The sequence below is a fragment of the Polistes dominula genome, unplaced genomic scaffold (assembly GCF_049000335.1).
Source record: "Polistes dominula isolate Pdom_NZ unplaced genomic scaffold, Pdom_raw_medaka contig_11, whole genome shotgun sequence".
Classification (NCBI taxonomy): domain Eukaryota; kingdom Metazoa; phylum Arthropoda; class Insecta; order Hymenoptera; family Vespidae; genus Polistes; species Polistes dominula.
The window spans coordinates 4,847,281-4,870,404 of record NW_028301154.1 but is presented as its reverse complement, the minus strand read 5'-3'; the positions used below and the strand labels follow the sequence as shown (position 1 = coordinate 4,870,404).

The window sequence follows — 23,124 nt, the reverse complement described above, 5'->3', positions numbered from 1 at the left end:
TATCTGCAATATTTAAGATTATTATTTTTATTATTATTATTATTATTAATATTATTATTATTATTATTGTTGTTATTATTATTATTGTTATTATTATTATTATTATTATTATTATTATTATTATTATTATTATTATTATTATTATTATTATTATTATTGTTATTATGATGAGACTTTTGCAAATGTTTATAAATGTTAAAAATTCTTATATTTATTGTAATTTAATTGTTACATAAAAAGTATGAACAAAAATGTGATAAAAAATAATTACATAAATCATATAAATTCTTAAAATAAAGTTTTATTTTCATACACTTGTATTTATATTATTATTTTTAAATTATTGTTTTATTATAGGGTAGGAAATATTTATTAAACTGCAGATTACAAAAACAATTTCATCAACATGAGGAAGTAAAGATATTGGTATTTTTGTAAAAATATTGAAATCTTTGATTCTTTGGTTCACTCTTTCAATATGAATTCTGACTGAAGCAATATTATAGGTTTTGTTAACTTCTTCAGCTGTAAATTGTCCATCATGTTCAAAAGGAGGCATAATGAAGATAGCATTTTTTTTTTCAACTTCGGTTTGAATTTGAGGAAAACCTTTATCAGCAAGAACAACGTCACCAGGTTCTATTAAATCTAATATCCCACAATCGTTCGTAATGTAACAGTCACTAGAACGACCACCGTAGCATTTAGATACAAAAGTTATCAATCCGTTTGGAGCACACCCAACCAAGAATTTCACTGTTTGATGATGTTTATAGTCCGAGTACATCAAAACTTTCTGTCTTACTTCCGGCGGTTGTTCTGTATACACTTCAGTGCAATCGATAATCACGCGTGTTGCAGGGTAATTTTTTTTGAAAGCTTCTGGTAGAGTTGCTTGTATAGTAGCTCTCGAAGGCCAAACTATAAAATTTTTCAATAAAATATTGAGTTGTTGTAAGTTCCTGATAAATATTTTTTGTGCTGAAGTTCTGTGAATGCTGAATAGTATTCCTAGTGCTGTAAATGTCAGACCAGTCTTCAATTTTGTCAAAGTGATAAGTAATTTTGTTTTTTCATCTATTTTGGTAGATTTTATGTCAGGAAGCATATTCAATAAAAGTGCAAATATTGAAAAATTAACACCGGTTAAACTGCTTAAGGATTGGTCATCATGAATAGAAGTAATTCCATGGAAACCTGGACAATCAGATTTAATAGAATCTGGAGCAATTGGATCACACCCAACATCTTCAACGTTCTTTTGTAAAGGCGGCAAATTAACATAACAAATTTTTTCAGCTGTTCTTTTAATTGGAATGTTTACTTGTACTTCAGCAGTACTTACACCATCACAAGAATTTATATTAGGTGGACCGGAAAGTAACGTCGCTTTCTAACCTTACATTCACACGAATAAATTTCTAACAAATTTATATTTTTAATCAATAATATAATCAACTTTGTTATGAACAACCTTTCTTCATCTAGTATGCAAATTTTTAATATCAAATTGATAAAAATCAATCGGTTTTTGATAAAAATATACAAAATTTGACATATGTAGAAACGACATTATTTTCCGGTCCACCTAATATTACCAAAAAAATATTTATGTTCATCTAAAACAATATCATCAACAATTTCATCAGTTTGACATGTAATACTAAGAGTTGTTTTTTTTGGAGTATCATCAAATGCACAATGATCTTCTACACTTTGTGTTTCAACATCTATCCAATTATTATCATCTTCAATTTCAATTTCACTTATATTATTATTACTATTATTGTTATTATTATTTTTATTATTAAAGATATTCATTTCACTCCGTAAATTCCTTTGTCGTAATCGTTCGAAACGTTCAACTGATTGAGTTGAGTTTTTTATATTTACTTTACCAGGAAAAATTGTTGGTGTGTATGAAGGATGCCGAGGATGTTCAGACTTCTGATTATTTATAAAATGAGCACTACAAATTCGAGTGTTTTTAGTTGGCTCCCAATCAGTTGGATATTTCCTAAAAAAAAATTTTTTTAATTTTACTTTTCCCTGGTACTATTTCATTTATTTTATAAAATAATCATTATATAGTTTAATATTCTATTTTATACTACTTAGCTTTTTAAATTTGATCGTGATTAATTTATTTTTTTTATTAAAATAATTTACTTACACATAGTTTTTCACTGCATTTATCCATCGTTCACGTTTATGGATTATCCACTCTGAATTCAGAGTACTTGCAGGGAAACGATAAAATTTAACTCTTAAATTTTGGTTTTTGTTTTTATATGGCATATTGGATACATCCACGGATACAACAAGATATTTTTGAAGAAGACATTACCAAAATTTACTTCAATCAGATTAAAAAAATAATTAATTTAATGAATTTGCTATTATTTTGTATAGCACTTGCCATCACTTTGCTTTACATTTTTCCCAGCAGGTGCCGTCAAAGTCATCTTTCTCAATCCCTATAAGAACATATTGAGTGGTTATGTTGATTCTGATTGGGGAGGTAGTGAACAAACGGATCGGAGAAGTACAACTGGATATTTATTTAAGTTATACGAACAATGTACCATCAGTTGGAATACGAAAAGACAAGCATCGGTAGCTACTTCGTCTACAGAGGCGAAACATATGGCTCTCTTCGAAGCCGTGAAAGAGGCCCTCTGGATAAAATCATTAGCGTTTAGTATTAATATACATATTTCCGAACCGATTGTAATATACGAGGATAACATGGGCTGTATCAGTATAGCAAATAATCCAGGCAATCACAGACGATCGAAACATATAGATATCAAGTACCATTTCACAAGAGAACAAGTTGAAAAAGGTGTAATAAAACTCGGATTTATTCCTACAGGTAACCAAGTAGCAGACACTTTAACTAAGTCACTGCCAGCCGTCAAATTCCTGGAATTCAGAGATGAAATGGGACTGAAGTAGTTATATGGATAGAAAACTTAAAGTCATTTATTATGTATTCATTTATCGTTTTAGGTGGTCTGAGTGTGTTTTTCTGGGTTTCCCCACTCCTTAGCAATGAATATTGGACCATATGTATTTGTTCCCAGAAGTAGAGTCAAACTTAGTGGAGGTTTCGTCTTTACTTAGGTCATTTATTTGTTGATAGTATAATATTATTTAAAACGACATAAAAGCGACTTAATGTAAACATTTAATCGATTGAATTTTGAGGGGGCGTGTTGAATTCTACGCAGTATTCTTTATTCTGCGTTTATAATTACCATATCTACAAAATGCAATCGATACTTTTATGTATATAAATAATATCCGATATCTAGTGTGGGACACAGAGTGTTTTGTTCTATCGATGGGCGTTCCTTCTTAATCTTTGTTTTCTTTATCCCTACCAAAGTGCAGCTGCATCTTAAGTGCTTGGCGACGAAATATTTTTCTATTGTTCGTTTATTCCTTTTCTACTGCTGATTGAGTAAAGACGTGCTTCTACCTTATCATATAAAATAAAGAGAAAATTGTGTTATAAGAAAGAGTATTTTTTAATATCCCCTATAACCCAATAGTTGTTTATTAATAATGCAAATATAACGCTAAAGCGTGTATACTGCTACTGGAACAACTGGAGCTGATGAGTGCGAGTATAACGCTGATGCGTATATACCGCGACTGGAACAACTGGAGCTGATGAGTGCGAGTATAACGCTGATGCGTATATACCGCGACTGGAACAACTGGAGCTGATGAATGCGAGTATAACGTTTGACGCGTATATACCGCTGCTGCCACCGCCGCCGCTGCGTATATTCCGCTAATGCGTATATACCGCTGCTTCTTCGTCTCCTCTGTCTTCTTCTTCTTCTTCTTCTTCTTGCAAGGGATGTGATGTGAATCGTGAGTTATATCGAAGTCCCAGGCTTAGATTCTAGCACCCTTTTATACCCAGAATGGGTCCTCGGACCTCCCTTCCCCAACTTGACTGACCAATAGGAGCAGCGTTCTCCCACTCCACTGTGTTCTCTAATGAAAGGACTTGTGTTTTAGTGAGGCTTAAAGAAATCCAAGAATAGGTAAAACACTACTGTGCATCGATGCTTTGTCGAACGACGCTATTCACAGAACACTTCCACAACACACTGCAACTCATGCCTTGCGTTGCGTGCTACGCAACAGTCTGATAATATTAAAGTTGCCATCAAGATTAGATCCTTGATTAAAAGAGAGAAAGAAAAATTATGTGTGCAGATCACACATGTTAGAAGTGAAAACAGACAACGCACCTTCTTTCTTTATTTCGACCGTCGGTTCGTTTGGACCTTATACTTTTGTCGCATACCTACGTGCTTATCTCTGTTTATTCTTCTACCCTTCTATCGCTCCTACCTACAAATTTGTAGTATGCAATCGCACACAAACACACACATATACAACTAGGAGCGATAACTACGAAGCACAGTATAAAGAGGAGACCGAGAATAGGAAAAACAGTATAGCTATATTCCGTCTCATTCTCTCGCAGGCTCAATCCTATATGTTAATCTCTTTTTCTCTCATTATTTAGTATTCCAGCCGTTTCATAGCTTCGTTTTATAGCTCCGTTTTCTGACCGACCGCGTTTATTTATTATTCAGATCATTTATTATTATCATTATTCAGATTATTCAATTTTATTTCGGCTGTCTCCGTAGTTTCTAGCCACATCTTGAATGTATATATAGATATACGAATACCTAGTATTTTAAAGGTTAGTAGTTTACAAGTGTACCAATATTTTTAAATGATAATGACATTTACTACGTCCTCGTCCAAAATAAGATAATTTTTATTTTTATTTTTAGGTATTCTCGTGGTAAAGTATTTCCACAAAATGCCTAGTCAATTTTGAAGAAAGGAACTTTTAAAATATCGCTTCTTCTTATATTTATCTTATGTTTTTTTAAACATAAACTTTTATCAAGTGGCGTTGTAGCGTAAATATACCGTGTTCTTGCTTCTCACTTCGACGATTAGTATTCGATTTTTTGTGGGGAAAGTTTTTGGTGGAAAATCCGTGATGAGACATCCGCAATGTCGTCTTGTAAGTTTAATTCGGTTCAGAATTTGAACTTTTGTAAAAATATTTGACCGCGTATAAAAGTATGACAAAATATAGTGGCAAATTTATGATCAAGATATGAAAGTCTTGATCAAAAAATAAAAACCTAAAGAATTGTAATGATAAAATAAATTCAAGAATAAATAGGATGAATCATAGTTTCGTGTCTTACGAAAATGTGCGTATATAAAACAGAAGAGTAAAGCTACAAGAAATGTTTTTCTTTCTTTTGTCACCTTGTCATAGCGTGAGTACAAATTATGAAAAAGTGTGTGTTCGTGCGCGCGTGTGTGTGCTTAACCGCAGTGGTTCTTAATCAATGTTCCGCGAAATTTTATGAAAGTTCTAGTGTATATTATACCTTATTAGTAGATATATTGTTAAAATTTGCAAAAATCAACGAGCTAAGATATAGCACTAAAATTAACGAATTACAATTTTAGAAAAGAGTTAAAAGTTAAAACTTTTACTAATATATTATTTTTAAATTAATGTTTTCTTTTTTTATTTTCTATTTTTATATTTATCTATTACTTTTATAATACTTATAATTAAATGTTAAATATGTTGTATTATAACATGTTATGTATAATGTATAATCTATAACTTTCAATATTAATAAAAGTTAGAAGTTTACGCACATTTTTTTCTTAGTTTTATTATCTTAATCGTCTTAATGATTTTGGTGTTCCGCAAATTTTCCTTCTAATCAAAAATGTTCAGTGACTTCGAAAAGGTTAAGAACCACTGGCATAACCGAAAACAACAAAACGATCATAACATGGAGTGTGAACTTCAAAGAAAAGGAAAGTTAAGAAAAAAGATAATGAAAAAAATGACAACAGACGATAAAGGGGGTGAAGAAGAGGTAGCTAAGATAAGAAATTAAAATTGAATCATATTGCGTGTATATTCCGTTTAAAATAAATTAATGTCGACATTTCGAGAGCGTAAAAATCAGATGGAAAAATTATAATTATTATAATTATATATATCTACTATATATATGTAAAGAAAGTGTACTTTCTTTCGTTTGAATTACGCGAAATTTTATAAATAAGAAGGTAGTAGAAAAGACGTTACGTGTATAGACCAGATTGAATATTTAAATAAGACAAATAGATTTAATAGCCCACACATGGGGACTCGTCTGGGATGGAGGGTCTGTTTCGTAACACGTTCCACAGTCATACAACGCCACGAGAAAAAATTAAAGACGAAAGATTTAATAGACTAAGAAAGTAAGTGTGAAAAGTGAGGAATAGATATAATTTTCGTTGTTTTTTTTAGGTAATATTAAATTGTTCGTTTTTGTAAATATTGTATATAGGAAAATAAAGTTAATGTAGTAATAAATTTTTTTCAGAACAACACCTCTCGTGCTATTCTTGAACATTCTTTTTGAAACACTTCTATTTTGGTCTTATATATATATTACTATTTGATATACTGGTAGCCCTCCTGTAACACGGTATCCTATAACACAGTTTTCTTTCAAAAAAACTTTGTCCAAAACTGTATTTCTACAGCTGCGAAGAGGCTTGCCGTCTTAAAGATACAGTGTTGCGGAAAAAATTTTTTTTATCTCCTCAGCCTAAAAACAAAAGTCTCATACAAAACGGTTTTACACAACACGGAATTTTCTAGGAACCCATCTACCGTGTTATAGGAGGGTTACTATATATATTTTATACCGTACCTTATAAAATTGTTTATTGTTGTTCAGCATTTGATTATTTCAAAAATTGTATATTATAATTTGTAAGGAAAATAGCTTTAAATACTAAATATTACTTTTAATGAAAATAAACTTGATGATTATAGCAATATTCTTGAATTGAGTAATATTAATTTACGCAAAAGAGCACCATAAAATATGTGGGCCATGAAATAATAAAATGCCGTATGCAATGTATTAGTTCTCGTGGATTGGACCTCTAGCACACACACATTTTCAATAACCAATAATAAAATAATACTAGTCGCGAGTAATATTTAATTTTACTAAAATATATTATCTCAAATTTGATTATCGGTAAATTTATACTTTTACATCATTGATTAATCTTGATTAAAAATTTCACAGATTTAATATAAAAGAATTACAGACCTACCAACGAATGAAGTGGCACGCTTCGCTTTCTGATCTTATTTATAAACCTATGCTTGTCCCTACTCCCTGAACCGGTTATTTCCCATCAACAACGAATCGTTTTTAGGATATGCGAACTTTGTTCCTTATTGGATACTAATACCAACATCCATGAAGCTCACTGGCTTAGGAACTAACAATAATAAAGCTAACAATTCCTGACCTTCGATTACGAAACTTTCGAGCATATTAGATAAAAACAGAAAATGGTCTAGAACGTTACAATAAAAATAATTTTTCGAGTAAAAAGAAATCCATGTGTATAAAAAGGACCGCTTAAATTAGGTGTATATTACGTGATAAGCTTACCTCCTGGATAAACGGTTAAATATTCAGATAATCTACATATTACCTACTAGTTACTCGTTAAAGTGAAAATAAGATTTTTGCTGGAACAACAGCAATGTTTTTGTAATTGTATAAATTAATATAATATTATTTATTTATTTTTCGATATCTAAAAGATCAAGTTTAATACAATCAACAAATTAATTTACAGAATCGATCACTAATCAATTAAAAAACTATAATAAGAAGAATTAAATGATTTAAAATATTATAACAATTAAAGAAATATATTTACAAAACATATGATAATATTATGCTTATTAGTGCGATATAAAAATTATTGTTTGTTCTTCATTAAATAGCAAGATGTAAGATAGTAAAATGCAGAAAACTTTTGATTCCGCACTTTAAAAGAGCATATCCATTAATCTACAGATTAGATTAGTAATTTGTACATAAACGATTTTTGAGCTTTAGCGGTAACATATATACATGTAACACACTTTTAACAAAATCATATTTATAAGTGTGAGAGTTCGTCGCTTTTATATACCTATTATTGGTAATCGCAACTCCCTATGTTTTTTATCGAAATCTTCAGACCATTTCGGATAAGATAAAGACTGGATCTTTCGATACTTCCTGACCGAGAATATTCGCAGACTTAGAAGCATTCATAATGCACAAAGCAATATTATCTGATGATGTAGTATTTCAAATACGATGAACGCTTTCTTTCAGTCGCGACGCTATTGCATGCGCATCCATATTCATATTCATATTCACATTCAATTGCTGCACGCACCAAATAAAGGCATTTACTTGATTCTTATAGATACTTTCCAAAATGTTCCTGCATACACACGCACATACACTTTTTATCCCTCATTTTTCCCTCATCCTTACATATATTGTTGAAAAGGATTCAATCTTAACAGGTTAGATTTCTTAATATTCTCTTAATACTTAGCCGACTACTCGGGGAGATCTCCCCGTTTCAATGTAGATCGGTGCCCGACCGATCGGGGAGATCTCCCCGTTTCAATGTATATTGGTGCCCGACCGATCGGGGAGATCTCCCATATTGACCTTAGCAACGCGTTTTTTTTCGTTTATTTATCTATATAGTGTAGGAAAAAAGCTAGTATTTAGTTCTATTCGTTATATTTTATTTTCTAGAAATGAAAAATCTATTCAGAAGCTAAAGGGGAAGTTTAGGAGAGCTATAAAACCATAAACAAACCTAAGAATTATCGGGATATATTGGTATTTTGTATAAACAATATGTAAAATCGTTAAATAAAATTGTTACCCCAAGATTTAATTGACACTTAAATAATTTTCAAACTACTTTGATTTCAAATACCGCATATCAGTACGCGTCACTTGCAAAAAATGCGTGGTGGACAGTGTTATGGCCTAAATTCCTCAACTAAGAGTCCTCTGGCAATTTGGTATATGCTATGAAGTGGAGAATAAAAGGTTAGGTTTAGGTGTAAAATAAAACATGTGATTGAGCCAATAAAAAAGATGCGAAGTTTTAGTGGCTCGTCAGGGAAAAAGCCTGGTTGGCATTAAAACCCGGGATGATGTTAGTAGAATACAATGATAAGTCTATCACGTGGCGTCGCCACGTGGGAAACTATATTTTACGAGTGAATCACTTCTCATACTCCTCGCACTCCTCGAGTATAGCGCTCACAACCTTAAGGGTTGTGATGTTGAATGGGCTTACTTTCACAAGTCTTAAAGATTAGGATACTCTCTTCGTTGTCCTTTGTGAATTCTTAAATCTTTTGTCCAATATGGCTTCTATAATCCTTAGATGTTGAAGATGTATCGTCGTAGGCGTCCGGTCATGGAATAGAAAGAATGCCCCTTTGTACTGGCCCAGCAGGGCATATGCACTAGGGTATGAGAAGTGGGGATGCGAGAGGTGGAGGTAACTGGAAGAACGTTTCGATAGTCGCTAGTATCGATGCTCGCAATGACTATCGATCTATAGTTTAAATCGATAGAATCGGACGCGCGCGATTTAACTATAGCTAATTACCGTACGATCATTTCGGATCTTACATACTCCCCCCGTTGAGAGTGTAACAATCAATACATTCATAGTGTGTGTTATATTCGTTAACCCTTTCGGTCCGGACGCATTCTGCGTCGCGCCGTCCCCGCTGACCGAGCAGCCGCGGCAAACGAGCGTCAAATGTTGGGTGACTATAGTCACCGCTCGTACAGAGCGAGCGTTGGGCGTTGGGTGACTATAGTCACCGCTCGGGCCGAAAGGGTTAATATCAATTTTACAATATTTGTGACACAAGTCGCTTAACATATTTGATATATCGCTTGCAGCACGAGCTGCTTAACTTTTTCGATATATCGCTTACAGCACGAGCTGCTTAACTTTTTCGATATATCGCTTACAGCACGAGCTGCTTACTTTATTCAGTGAATCGCTGGCCAGGCGATCTATCTGTCTTGTACGTACAAGAAAATTAATTATAAAAGATACAACGCAAGAAAATTAATGATGGTTTAACAATGGACAAATAGTTGTCACATTTCGTTTGACAACTCCGTGAATCGTTTTCACGGTGACTACTCGTACTATATCATCTTCTCCTGGGTGTATGTTCACATAATTCTAAACGTGGTATGGTGGTGTCCTTAAGAGGAGCCATGCGACTTTTAGCGCAAAGTAGACGTACGCGTGTGTTACCGAATTTATCTCGCGATCTTACATATAAGCAGCCGCCGTAATCAGATTGACTCGCGTCGCAGAAACCGTGTAATTGCACGTCGATCGGGTCATCGAGTATAATGCGTCTTTCTATCGTTAAATTATCAATTAATGTCAATTGTTCCGCGAACGTTATCTAAAAGGCATGTAATGCGCTGGGCACCGATTCGTCCCAGTCGACGTGTGTTTTCCGGCAGTCTTGGATGAAGACTCTGGCTGTTAAAATGACGGGTCCTAACAGTCCGAGTGGATCGAAGATCTTTGCTACTTCGGATAGAATTCGTCGTTTGGTAATTCTTTCGCGAGTGTCTACTGGCGCGACGGAATAGATTAGATAATCATGATGGGCGTTCCATTAAATACCGAGTGTCTTTAAAACAGGATTTTCCCCAGAGCAGAGTTCGACGTCGACGTTCTTTATGTCTAAATTTTCGAGTACCGGTCGGAAGTTAGACGTCCATTATCGTATGTTAATACCGCCTCGTTTCAATATTTCGATAGTTTGATCGCCTATCCTTCCAAGGGTTTCAATATTATCCGCTCTTGTAATGAGGTCATCAACGTATAGATCACGGTTTAGTATTTCGGCTCCGAGCAGATAATTCGTTCTTTCATCTTTCGCGAGTTGTTTTATGGTTCGTATGGCAAGAAAAGGTGCTGAGGCTATTCCGAATGTCACCGTATTGAGTTCGAAGGTGCGAATCTGTTCGTTATGTTACCAAAATATTCGTTGATACTGGCGATCGTCCGGATGAATCCATATTTGTCGATACATTTTCTCGATATCCGCCGTCAATACGTACCGATACGTTCAGAATCGTAACAAATGTTCTACTAAAGTGTCTTGGATTGTGGGTCCGACTAATAAGGTGTCGTTGAGAGAAAGTCTCTTATCATTTTTCGCGGAGGCATCGAATACGACCCGTACTTTTGTTGTCATGCTGGCTGATCTAATGACCGCGTGGTAGGGAAGATAGCAACCTCTTATGGGTTCGTCTTAGACGATCGACATGTGTCCTAAATCGATGTATTCCTGCATAATCCGTTCATATTCCATGCGGAGTTCGGTGTTCGCGTGTAACTTCTTCCAGAGATTATGGAACCGACGTAGGGCTATACTGTGTAGGTGACTGTAATCGTGTCCCTCTTCGCGGAAGGATAGACGCACAATATATCGTCCCGATTCGTCGCGCTTGGTATTTTGGATATAATGATTTTCGCATGCTGTTTCGTGTACCGATTTCGATCGCGTTATATTCTCGTCTTCTAATAACCAAAATTTTTCTAATTGTTCCCTTGATTCGGTCGTCGCCAAGAATGCATGGTTTCCTGTATGACCGTCAGATTCAATTCCACCGGCAACCACCCAACCTAATCGCGTTTTCTGTAGTATCAAATCACCACGTCCTTGTGACAAAGAAAATTGCCCTATTGACATGAGTGCGAGCGTTGCTCCGGAACCTATCAAGATGTCAACCGGTCGTGGCAAATGGAACTGGGGATCTGCCAGTTTTCGACCGAACGGAATTTTAACGAGTTCTCGTGGAAAGATTTCGCTGGGCACCTGATCGGTTATCTTAGGGACAATGAGTAGCGAAAGGTTTCGTCTATATTTATTGTCTAGTGATCGAATGGTTATCTCGATAACGCCTGTCGTTCGAGTTATGGTATCGTTAATAGAGTGAAGAAACGTACGTGTTATATGTGTCTCCTGTCGCTTTCGTGGCCGTAAAGTCATCGTCTCAGTATGTCTACGTTTTGCGTGAGGCTCGTTTCTCGATGTCGATGGAATATTCGACGACGCGACGCTACGGAGTATGTACTCGTTCACAAAGTCGCAAATCTGATTCATGGTCGGATAATTATCCGCATCTAACTGTTAGTCTCATTCTTGTCGAAGGTCACGGGGTAGAATGCGTTCGCCAATGCGGACCATCTGTGCGTGTGGTATATTGAAAGAAGTAATGGTATCTGCATGGGCCCGCAAGTCACCCGCAAGCCGTGTCATCTCTTCTATTGACATGTTTTTCGGCCATGGAGTGTCTACGAAGGTGTCAATGGCCCGTGCCAGGAGTATGCGTCGCCGGTCGAAAGTTTTCAATAAAATTTCCCACGCGTTCTTATAATTCTTCCCGGTTGGTGCATATGTCGCGATCGTCTGAAGCGCTCTACCGGTAAGAGACTCGCGGAGGTATATATGTTTTTCTAAATCCGACATGTCTACGCGCGCGTCCACCAGCGTTAAGAAACTCGATATACGATTATGACGTCACGGCATCTTCGTTTTCTAGTCGACCGTTCGAATACAGGAAGGTGACGTGGCGTGGCGTACTTTTAGAGATGAAAAGTTTTTTATTAGAAGTTATTTATTAGAAGTTATTTATTAAAAGTTACGTTTATTTAATTAATCGTAAAATAAAAATCCTAACTAGAATAGTTCTGTTTATAAAGGGCCCGGAAGTATCTGAAAGCCCAACAATGTTAAAAGGTACACCTTCAGTCTTGAGGCAGTCAAATATTACTGTAGTGCAGACGAGTACATCAATAACTCTGTCAAACACTGTGGCAAATCAAACGATTACCACAGCAACTCAATCGAGTGGCAACAGTGCTGGTTTCTCAATCACTGAACAATCACAGACCCAACCATGGTAATAAATGTTTAAAGGAAGCAAAAAGGGTAGAAAATAATGTCACACACACTTCAGTTAGAACGAAGTTATACCAGATGAGGCTGCAACCCAAGGAGAGTATTAATAAGTTCTGGAATAAATTCGACAATACCATTGTTGAATACGAAAGCTGTGATAACGCAGTACCTCTTACAGATGAAGAAAAAAGGTCAGCCTTTTATCAAGCTGTCTGTAATACAATTCCAGAAGCCCGAACTGCACAACTATAGCATCGATAAATAACAGAGAAATCAATGACTCTGGTTGCGTTGAGGTCTCATTTACTGGAACTGGAAGCTGAGAAGAAGTCAGAAACTTCTCAGGAGCAGGGTGCGAGCGCAAACCGAGCAAAACTGTTTAAATCGCATCATGACAAATGTCATAGATGCGATAAAACGGGTTACTACGTCAAACAGTGTCCTTTAGAAGAAACTGGTGAATGGTTTTGTTATTTTTGTAAGACCAAAACTGATCACAATACAAATACTAATACAAAAAATGAAGCAATCTGTCCAAATTCAGAAAGGTCTGACTACAGATGTGATCGTGGTTGGGGTCGAGCGAGAGGTAGAGGTGCTTTTAGAAAAGGTTCGACTTTCAAAGGATACTTTAATGGTAAGTCCAGAAGATATACCAAAACCAATCAGAAGCCGTCCGAAAAGCAAGCAGCTTCACCAAAGGAACGAAATAAACAAAAGCGACAAGCACGTCAAACAGGTGGGAATTTTAAATGTACGAATAATGTAAATAATATTTCGTTTATTGCAGATTCAGGTGCTACTGAGCATATAATTAACAAGAGTTTGTTTTTAAGTAATTTTAAATATTGCACAGGCGAAGTAATTGAAAGTGCAAATAAAAACAAGTCAGCTGACATAGTAATAGATGGAATCGGCGACCTTTACTTAAAATCAAAACTCAATAAAATAAAATTAACAAACGTATCATCTGCAAAAGATATAGAAAATAATTTAATTTCTCTTTCTTGACGTCATGTTGGAAGGACTTGCTGTAAACGAAGAAGAAGAACTGAACTTTGTTGATAATTCATTGGATAGTGTACAGTGGAACAAATTCGCTAACAGGCAACAGTCATTTCCGTTTATCGGAAAAAGTGGGCTTCTGATGGATTTGCCGTCTGATATTAACGCAAGTGAAGTGCTTTCGCTATTCTTAGACGAAAAAGTTATAAGCCTTTTAGTCACAGAGATTAACCCTTTTGCTACTACGAGCGACTATAGTCGCTCTCCATGTGATGCCACTCAGATACTACGGGCGACTATAGTCGCTTTCCATGTGATGCCGCTGAGATACTACGAGCGGCTATAGTCGCTCCCGCTAAAGATGTCGCGTAATTGTATATATGATAAGCGCCTGTAGTTGTTATGCACAGAGTATCTCACTCTAGACATGCCGCGTAAGTCTTTCGTTTTGCATCATTTGTTTTTTATGGGCTTCAATAATAAACCAAATGCCTCGATCATAAGTCTTACGACACCGGCTCGAACGGTCTGTGCGTATTACGTTAGTGCTTACAAATCTAAGAACCCGTTGCAAAAGTGTGTAGTCTGTACTAAAAATGATAAGAGGAGGGAATCGCGATATCAATGTAAGATTTGTGATGTTGGCCTATGCGCAACACCATGTTTTGAAAAATACCACACGCAGTATCATTATTAAAATCAATTCTAATCATACGCTTATATCATGTTGTATAATATTATTATATTGTGTAATATCATTTGATCTCAGTAAATAAAAGTGCGCATGTTAATAAATTATAAATACTCAGTTTTAAAACAAGTTTTTTCGTCGAAAGTACCAGCCAAGAACGCAGGTTACAATAAGGCGTTGATGCGACCGCTACGATCGGTTGCGTGCACCGTGCACTGTTTCGGTGTAGCGCGCCGTACTGCGGGAGTACCGCGGCGAAGATCCGCCCCGTAGCGAAAGGGCGATATTAAAATATCATTCTACATATTAGTTTTTAAAGTAAATCTGCACTCACAATTAACGTTCTAAAATTTTTCAGATATTATGCAGATGTACCAAAACTAAATGTGAAAATAATCTATGTTCATGCAGAAAAGCCGGTGTTCACTGTACTTACATCTGTGCAAATTGTGTGGATGAAGGCACTTGTATTAATAAACCTATCATTACCGAAACAATTGAGGAAATTAATGATGCTAATGTACATTTGGAATCCGAACCTGAAGAAGCTAATTACATTCCAGACGATGACGGAGAAGAAGTAGGCTTTAATGACTATTACGAAGAAAAGATATAGATTTCCACTATTATTAACTTAATATCTCGGAGGTAATTGTACAGTTACTTATTTAATTATTAAAAATAAAAATAAAAATGTAAAAAAAAATGTATTTTTTAAATGTATTTTCATCTTAGTCTATATTTAACTCAGCCCTCTTTCAGTTACAAGCTTCTAACTTTAAACAGTCATCAAAAAAGTCTCAGTGATGAAACTTAATAAAAGTACCAGGTAAGAGAGTAATCATATATTTTTTTATATATCTCGAAAAGTAAGGGAGTTAAAATATTTTAGTACTGGACCTTTTTTGTAGCAAATAAAATTGTCTACAAAACATAATTAATAAAAAATCGCTTTATCTAGCTTACTTTTGGAGATATTTTCCAAAATCTATCATGCTGTCACAGATGCGCGCGAGACTCTCGAGCTATAGAGAATATATAAGAAAAAGAGAATATATTTAAAGGTAAGAAACAGCACTGATTTTGAAAATTTTTTTTCACACGTCCGTCATTTTGTTTTTATTTGAAAAAAATATACATATTGTTGGTATCATGTCTATTATTAAGCCTAAAGAATAATAGGTATTTTTAGTTTTTTTGTTTCAGACGTCTACAAAGGCTCTGTGCTTCCGCAAATTAAATTGGGGGACTCTAATTTGACGTTAAAAAAAAGGGACAAATATTGTCCAAATTAGGTTAAAAAAATTTTTTTGTATAGTTTAGGATACTGATAGAAACATGTTAAAATTTCAAAACGATCGCATTTTGTTTTTCTATTCAAAAAAATTCATGAAAAAGCATTGAAATTTCGGTCTTCACAGGGGGGGTAGGTACTACCTTAAGACACATCCACGGCTAATACGAATTTTATGGTCAAATTATTAATGTACCAGTCGAGGTGGATAATATGGTGAGACATTTATCTCGCAATATTGAATATGACCAAGGCATTAACGTAATATCAAGAAAAAAAAATTCACAAATTAAGCTACATAGAGAGAATGGTTAATAAAATAACAATTCGTGCAGATTTCAGTACTTTATTCAAACTCCACTTTATGAATTCTACGATATTAAAGTAGATGAAAGTTTTATCAAGTACGATCATAACATTGATGAAATTCATCGAGAAGACGTAAGTAAAGATATACCGATCGAAGAATGTCAAACAGCACCACAACAGACTCTGATGTGGAATAATGACGAATATTTACGGATTGCACCTGGACAGTATAATCTTTCACGAAGTATTATTTTTGATGAACATGCTGAAGAACTTTCTTTCCCATCGATTTATTTAGGCTATTTCCGAACATTCAGAGACTGAATAAATGCAACACTATTCACAATAGCGACTAGTGAATTACGGAGATCAGACCGGCGTGGAATTACTCCGTATCATTTATTATACGTTGCTAGGAAAATAATGAGAATAAGAGTTCTTGACTCACTTACTATTGCATTCAAGCATGTGGGAAAAAATACTAATATTACACGGCAGCAGATTGAATCAGACGAGTATATTAATAATTGCATCGAAAGTAATTTAGCTTTTCTACGATCAAAACCTAATTCAGTTTGGTATTGGAACGAACGAAAAACAGATCTTTTTGCGATGATTCGACAATTGGGAAGACCTACTATGTTTCTTACTTTAAGTGCAAATAAAACCGGATGGAATAATTTATTACAATTACTGCTAAGAATAGCGTACATAAGAGACGTTATGTCTTCTCACTCTGCCTCCCCTACTCCTTACCCCTACTTATCCTACGGGCCGCACAGTCCCTTAGTACAGGGCGCTGGTACGCCCTCTCTTTATTCTGTATCCGGTCTAGCTCTAGGCTTGTTTAACAGTTCATTCTTTTCCACCGTTTCTTATAATAAATCTTACTTTTTCATATTAACTCTGCGTTGTCTTTTTTATCAGCCATACCTTAACAGATTATGAGCCCCAGACACGCTTACACTGCGCAAGTGAACGAGAGTTAATTAGTTTAATAGTGAATTTTATAAGATAGAAATCTAACCTAGTTATCGCCGGTTCGCACGTGTGTGTACTTGCACCAGTGTTCCATTGAGTAAGCAAAGGAAGTAAACTCCTGCTAAAATCTCAGCTTTAACTATATTAGAAGCAGCCAAAAAAACAGAGGGGAAAAAAAAATATACCGACAGAAATCCACATATCTGTACAGCTTTGGCACGAGGAGATAAAAATACGCAAAGAACAATAGAAGGTGGCAAGAACAATGAAAACGCGAACATGGTTGAGACAAAAGAGCAGGGTAGTCAAGGGCAACTAGCTAGTCTAGATGAAAGTAAGTACATATTTGATAACTGTTTTTTATCGAAAGTTTGTTTGAAAAAAAAATAAATAATAGTAAAATATATATATAAAAAAAGGTAGTAGAAAAGGTGTGCAAAACTCTGAGCTCTCGTAAATCTTTATTCTTTCTTCTCTCTCCAAAAACCGTGTTACAATTCGTTGAAAAAAAAAAAAAAATTTATACAAAACAAAAAGGGTTTCCGGTCAAAATGTTAAATTAAAAAAAAGGGGGGGGGGGAAATAAATTTAAAATAAGGTGAATCTCGTGGCAGTAAATCTTTAATGCCATTTACAGTATAAAAACAAAAATATTGAAAATTGCGTCATATAAATATTTCTAGAACAATGAACAGGTATTATAGATACGAATGCTTAGACGTGTTCGAACTTGAAGACGCTGTTTGTTTACACACGAGGGAGAGTAAGAGAGGAAGAAAGAAAGGAAAGATAAAGGACAGAGTAGGGCACATATACGTTTCAAACAAACATCAAAATTATATCACACGACACAAGAGAGAGAGCATAGCGCGTTTATTTATTAAAAAAAAAAAAAAAAAAAATAGTAAAAGCAGGCACATTTTAGATGTGTAGCTGTTTAAATACAAAATAATGATAATAATAAAAGTTGGAATCGATTCATAAACTTGTTTGAAACTTGGTTTAAACAAAACTAAAAGGTGCACCAAATTAATTGAATACGTATTTTTTTAGTGAAATTTCGACAATTAGTTTATTTGTCGAGAGCCTCGCTCCAGGAAGTTGGTAGTCAAAGCCAAGTTGCACGGCTCACTGCAGAAAAACATGATTTCTTGCTTGAAGATGACAGCGAAAACGGCTTGTCAGTAAATATTGACCAGATGAACACTGAAGATCAAAGTTTGATTCTGCCAGTATTATCAGACGCACAAGGTAATACGGTCAGAGTGGATGTTGGTCGAAGCCAGCATGACTCAAGCAGGTCGTTACAAAATGACTCGTCGTTAGAGATGTCTGATAAAGAATTAAGAGGTTCGCAAGCAACAAATGTAATAATGGATGCCTCAAAGACAGCTGGATTTAAAGGTCAATTTAGTCAAAAGCGTAAGCACGAGGGTAGGTCTAAATCTGAAGATGAGCGCAAGCTTGATCCTAGGTCGTCGTGGAGCAAAGAGAGGCAGGTTTAGTATTCGTGGTGGCCGAAGAAATGGCCAAGGAGGTAGTCAAGGTGCCAGCACCTTTTCAGGTGGGAGTTTCGAGTGTGAGTCAAATGAAAAAGGTAATGTTCTGTTTGTAGAAAAATGTCAGCAATATCCGGGTAACTTCAATTTTAATTACAGAAATAATACACTAGAACGGTTTATCGCGGACTCGGGTGCTACAGAGCATTTGTCGAATTTTAAGTTGATTTTCAAAAGATTAAATGAATCAGACATTAAATTGATTAAATGTGCTAATAGAAATTCTCAGGCGGACTAGCAAGCAAACGGTATAGGTACAGTAAAATTGAATTTGCAGAATGGAGAAACGCGCGAATTGCATAATGTCATATATGCTAAAGATCTATCGGTAAATTTGCTCTCGTTAAGAAAACTAGTAGAAAAGGGTCCAGAAGTTTATTTGAATGATAAAATAATTGATATTTACAACCCAAAGACTTGTGAGTCGTTTATGACAGGGATATATAACAAACCTTTCTGGGAAATTGAATTCAAGTTTGATAATCATAGTAGTAACGGGATAGGCTATAATGAGAATAGATATTGTCAAAAGGGTTTCTTAACAGATGGTGAAAATGGAAATTCTCATGAACATAAGTATTTTACGAGAAGTTCTACTCGACTTCAGAATGCTGAACAGATTGAAAAAGAATCAGAATTAAAAGGGGAAATTAGAAAGACAAACTCTTCTGAAACTAGTAAAGCTCCTTTAATTATTGATGAAAATGCAGAAAGACGTGTAATCTCGGATGTTGCAAGCTCTTTTGTAGAAAAAGTACAGGAAAGCTCAGCAGCTGAAAATATAGCTGAGTTAAATAGCCCATACAAAGTTTGAAAACAGGCCCTCGGATGGCCCATCGCCGGCTGAATATCCAAATGATAACCCCGGCCCATTAATGGTAGTTGATCATCGGCCGATTAATGGTAGTTGATCATCGGCCGATTAATGGGCCCAGCAATGGGCCACGTATTATTCAAATTATTGACCCATTAATAGTTTATAATTACACGCCGATTATTCCAATAAATATTAGCCCGTTAACGGCACATGGACGGCAAATCATAACATAATAATAATAGTTTTAATAAGTTTTTAAGTAATAATTTAATTACTTAATTAGAATAGTTATTTGATAATTGTATAAAAATTTAACTGTCCGTCTGTATTCAAGTTTTTATTAGTCTAGATAATTCTTATTAAAGTGAATATTATGAATAAAGACTTCATTTTTACAAGTTAAAAATAATTAATTTATTTAGCTTACAGTTAAGTTTTAAATTAAAAAAATCTAAAATATAAAAATAGAAAAAATTTATGTCGAGAGAGATCTTTGTTTTCGCCCATGCTCTCGGTCATTACTTCCAGAAAGCCATTTCCCAACTTTTCCAGCAAAATTTTTACATTCATCCGAATCACCAAATTTTTCGGCAACTACATCTGTAATATAAGAAAAAAAAAAATTATAAATTAAATTCTACATTCTTAACTTGAGAATACTTTTGATAAACATTGATTATTTTTACAGTACCTCTCATGCATTTAAAAGTTTCAGTACTGCTGAAATTGAGTTTTCCAATTCCTTTTATAATTTTTCCCGTGCCTGAATAATGTGTTTCAACAGTTTTAGTCATTAAAGCAGATGCCATTTTACCTATACATCCTCTAGCAGTAGTCTGTCCATAAATCAAAACACGAAGAAGAACCAACTAAAAAAAAAGTATATATATTAATTTGTGTGAAATCAATATAATGTAAATCGTTATTAGATTAAATGTAAATTTTACCAATGCTTGTTTTTTTGATTCTGAGCTTTTTAGGTCATTATCAAATTTTTTAAACTCTTCTAAATCTGTACAAGGCAATTTAACATTTAATTTTCTTGTTGAATCAGATATGTTCAGCCGAGGAGTTCCAGACAAATTACTAGCTAGCAATGTATTTTTCAACTCATCAAAATTTTTTTTAAGATCGTTCTGTAAGCTCTCTTTTTCCCTAGCTACATTTCGTTTAATTGAATCATCTATATGGCGTTTAATTGAATCCTCTAGATCATGTACCTTTTTGTCCAAATAGACCTTCAAGGATTCCAGAAAAAGAAAAGTACCTTTAAAATCTATATCTTTTTAAAGTATCGAGAATTTTGATCGTTAATATAATTTTGATTAAAATTTAATCTTACGAAAGTCAAACACTTCATCACTTTTATCAATTAGCCCCAATCTATTACTCTGTGATTCATCTGTAAAATAAATTTATCAAGTTTTCATGGTATTACACGTAAATTATAAGAATTTTTTAAAAAGCTGCAACTTTTTGAATTTAAAGTATCTAATTCGTTTAATTAATTTTATATAATCATTATCAATCATACTTAGTGAATCTTTAAAAATATCCCAATCAGTAATTTAATACCGGTAGAATTAGAAAATTTTCAATATTTAAATAAATTTTCCAGCTGTCAAACAACTGGTCAGATTAAATTAAATTGATAATTTAAATAATTTTCACTTAAAATACAATTTTTTAAATAATTAACAAAATTAATTATATTTTGATCAATTTTTTTTATCCAATAATTTAATTATATTTATTTTTTTTTTATGTAAGAAATCAGAGTTCGTTTGATTGATAATTTTTTTTATATCTCTGATTTGGTATCTGAATACAAAAAATACCGTACCATTATTTAGTTCCTCCTTTTGTGAACTGTGTTTTTCTTTACGGGAAGTAGAGAATTGATTCTGATTCATTTGCAAAGGCGATATACTATGTAAATTTTCAGCATTTGCAACGCTAGTTAATATTTTTGGCTTCACTTCGCTAGTGCTCTTATTTCTTTCGTCGTCCGTACTCTTCACGTCCATAGTTGTAAATGCACGATTTAAGCGTCTTTGTCCTTGTTTAAAATTATCTATTTTAACATAGATTAAGAGTCTCATAATATACTTATTATAGTTGATATTAAATAAAGGTTTCTGATTAATCCAAAAAAAAAATTAATGTTTACCTGCGTAAGCTAGTATTTGGATGGTGTATGTTGGCCAATCTTTTTTCGCATCACTATATTCTTGAGCATATTTTTTCAGATTAGCATAATCATTTTGTGGTGGATATTGGCATAGAAATTCATCACTTATTTCCGTTATCCACTTGCTTGGTATCAGATCAATATCTTTCTTATCATTTGAATTACTATCTGTAAACTCAATTACGGCATACATATTTTTTTCACTAAAGTTCGCCATCTATAAGTAAATATATTAAATCAAACAATTAACATTATTTAAATCACTTTAGCTTTACCAATTATAAATCAATTAATAATTAATTTAATTAATTAATTATACACTTACCTTATAAATTTTAGAATAGCAAGTCGGCAAATCAGAAGCAACACACGACACCAAAAAACTGACGGAAGACACTAGACACACACACACACACACACACACACACTTGTTACACTTAACGCTGCGTAACTTTTGTTTGCCACGAGTCGACTATTTTTTGATTCTTGGAAATAAAAAAAAACCTATTCTTCAAAGTTTATGAACACTAATAATTTTTCTAGAAAATTGGAGTATTATTTTATAATAGTCTTAGATGTATCGTCGACGACGTCCAATAGAGAAGTAATAAGATTTTTGTTTTGTAAGATTTTTGTTTTGCTTCGTAGTTATCGCTCCTGGTTTTATATGTGTGTGTTTGTGCGCGACTGCATACTACAAAGCGTGGACACGTATTCTTTCGATATTCGAAATGTTTGTAGGTACGAGCGATAGAAAGGTAAAAGAATAAACAGAGATAAGCTGCACGTAGGTATGGGACAAAAGTATAAGGTCCGAACAGCGCAAAAATATAGATGAAAACGAGAAATTGAAAATCATCCTAACAAATAAAATTTTATATTTGAGTTTCACAAAAAGTTGCAATTACATATGCAATAAAGATATTGCACAGAGATTTTTATTGCTATTCAATAAATGACACTTATTTTTAACTAATTTCATTGAAAACATTGTTGCTGAATCGGAACATTTTTCTCCTATTATTATACCTATATCATTTGAAGCAGTTGGGTAATTAAATAGAGTATCGGTACGAATTATTTTGAGTCCTAAAATATAAATATCATCTATTGTTGGTGATTTTTGAACTAGTTTTTTTATCAACAGTTTGTTAATGATAATTACGTCACTACATTTTAACATAACAACATTATCAGGTCGCATTGAAGTCAAATAAATACTGTTTATAATGACACTTTTAACACTTAAGTATTCCACACCTTCATAAGTAAAAATGTCTAAAACTTCATCTATTATACACTTTTTAACAATAGATTGCTTTTTAATTTTCATTTTTTTGCCAATATCTATCTCAGAT

The 23,124-nt window shown here is 33.9% G+C and overlaps 2 protein-coding genes across 5 annotated transcripts in view; both read right to left on the bottom strand.

The window, feature by feature from the left end:
• The window catches only part of LOC107073768 (uncharacterized), a 62,165-nt gene that overhangs the window by 11,930 nt on the left and 27,111 nt on the right, over nt 1-23,124 (bottom strand). Inside the window, exons 3-4 of one of the 4 annotated variants that reach the window (XM_089178485.1) lie at nt 2,174-2,477; nt 1,090-2,017 (exon numbers count right to left, since the gene is read on the bottom strand). The exons of the other annotated variants lie outside the window; for them this stretch is intronic. Of the exons in view, the coding sequence (XP_089034611.1) occupies nt 1,573-2,017; nt 2,174-2,298 (570 nt within the window). The 5' untranslated portion in view covers nt 2,299-2,477 and the 3' untranslated portion in view covers nt 1,090-1,572. Of the gene's footprint in view, nt 1-1,089; nt 2,018-2,173; nt 2,478-23,124 lie in introns of those variants that run through there. 4 annotated transcript variants of the gene reach the window in all.
• Nucleotides 11,267-12,121, bottom strand: LOC107073560 (uncharacterized). Its single transcript, XM_015334253.2, has one exon. The coding sequence runs from the start codon at nt 12,119-12,121 to the stop codon at nt 11,267-11,269; it is 855 nt and encodes a 284-aa protein (XP_015189739.2).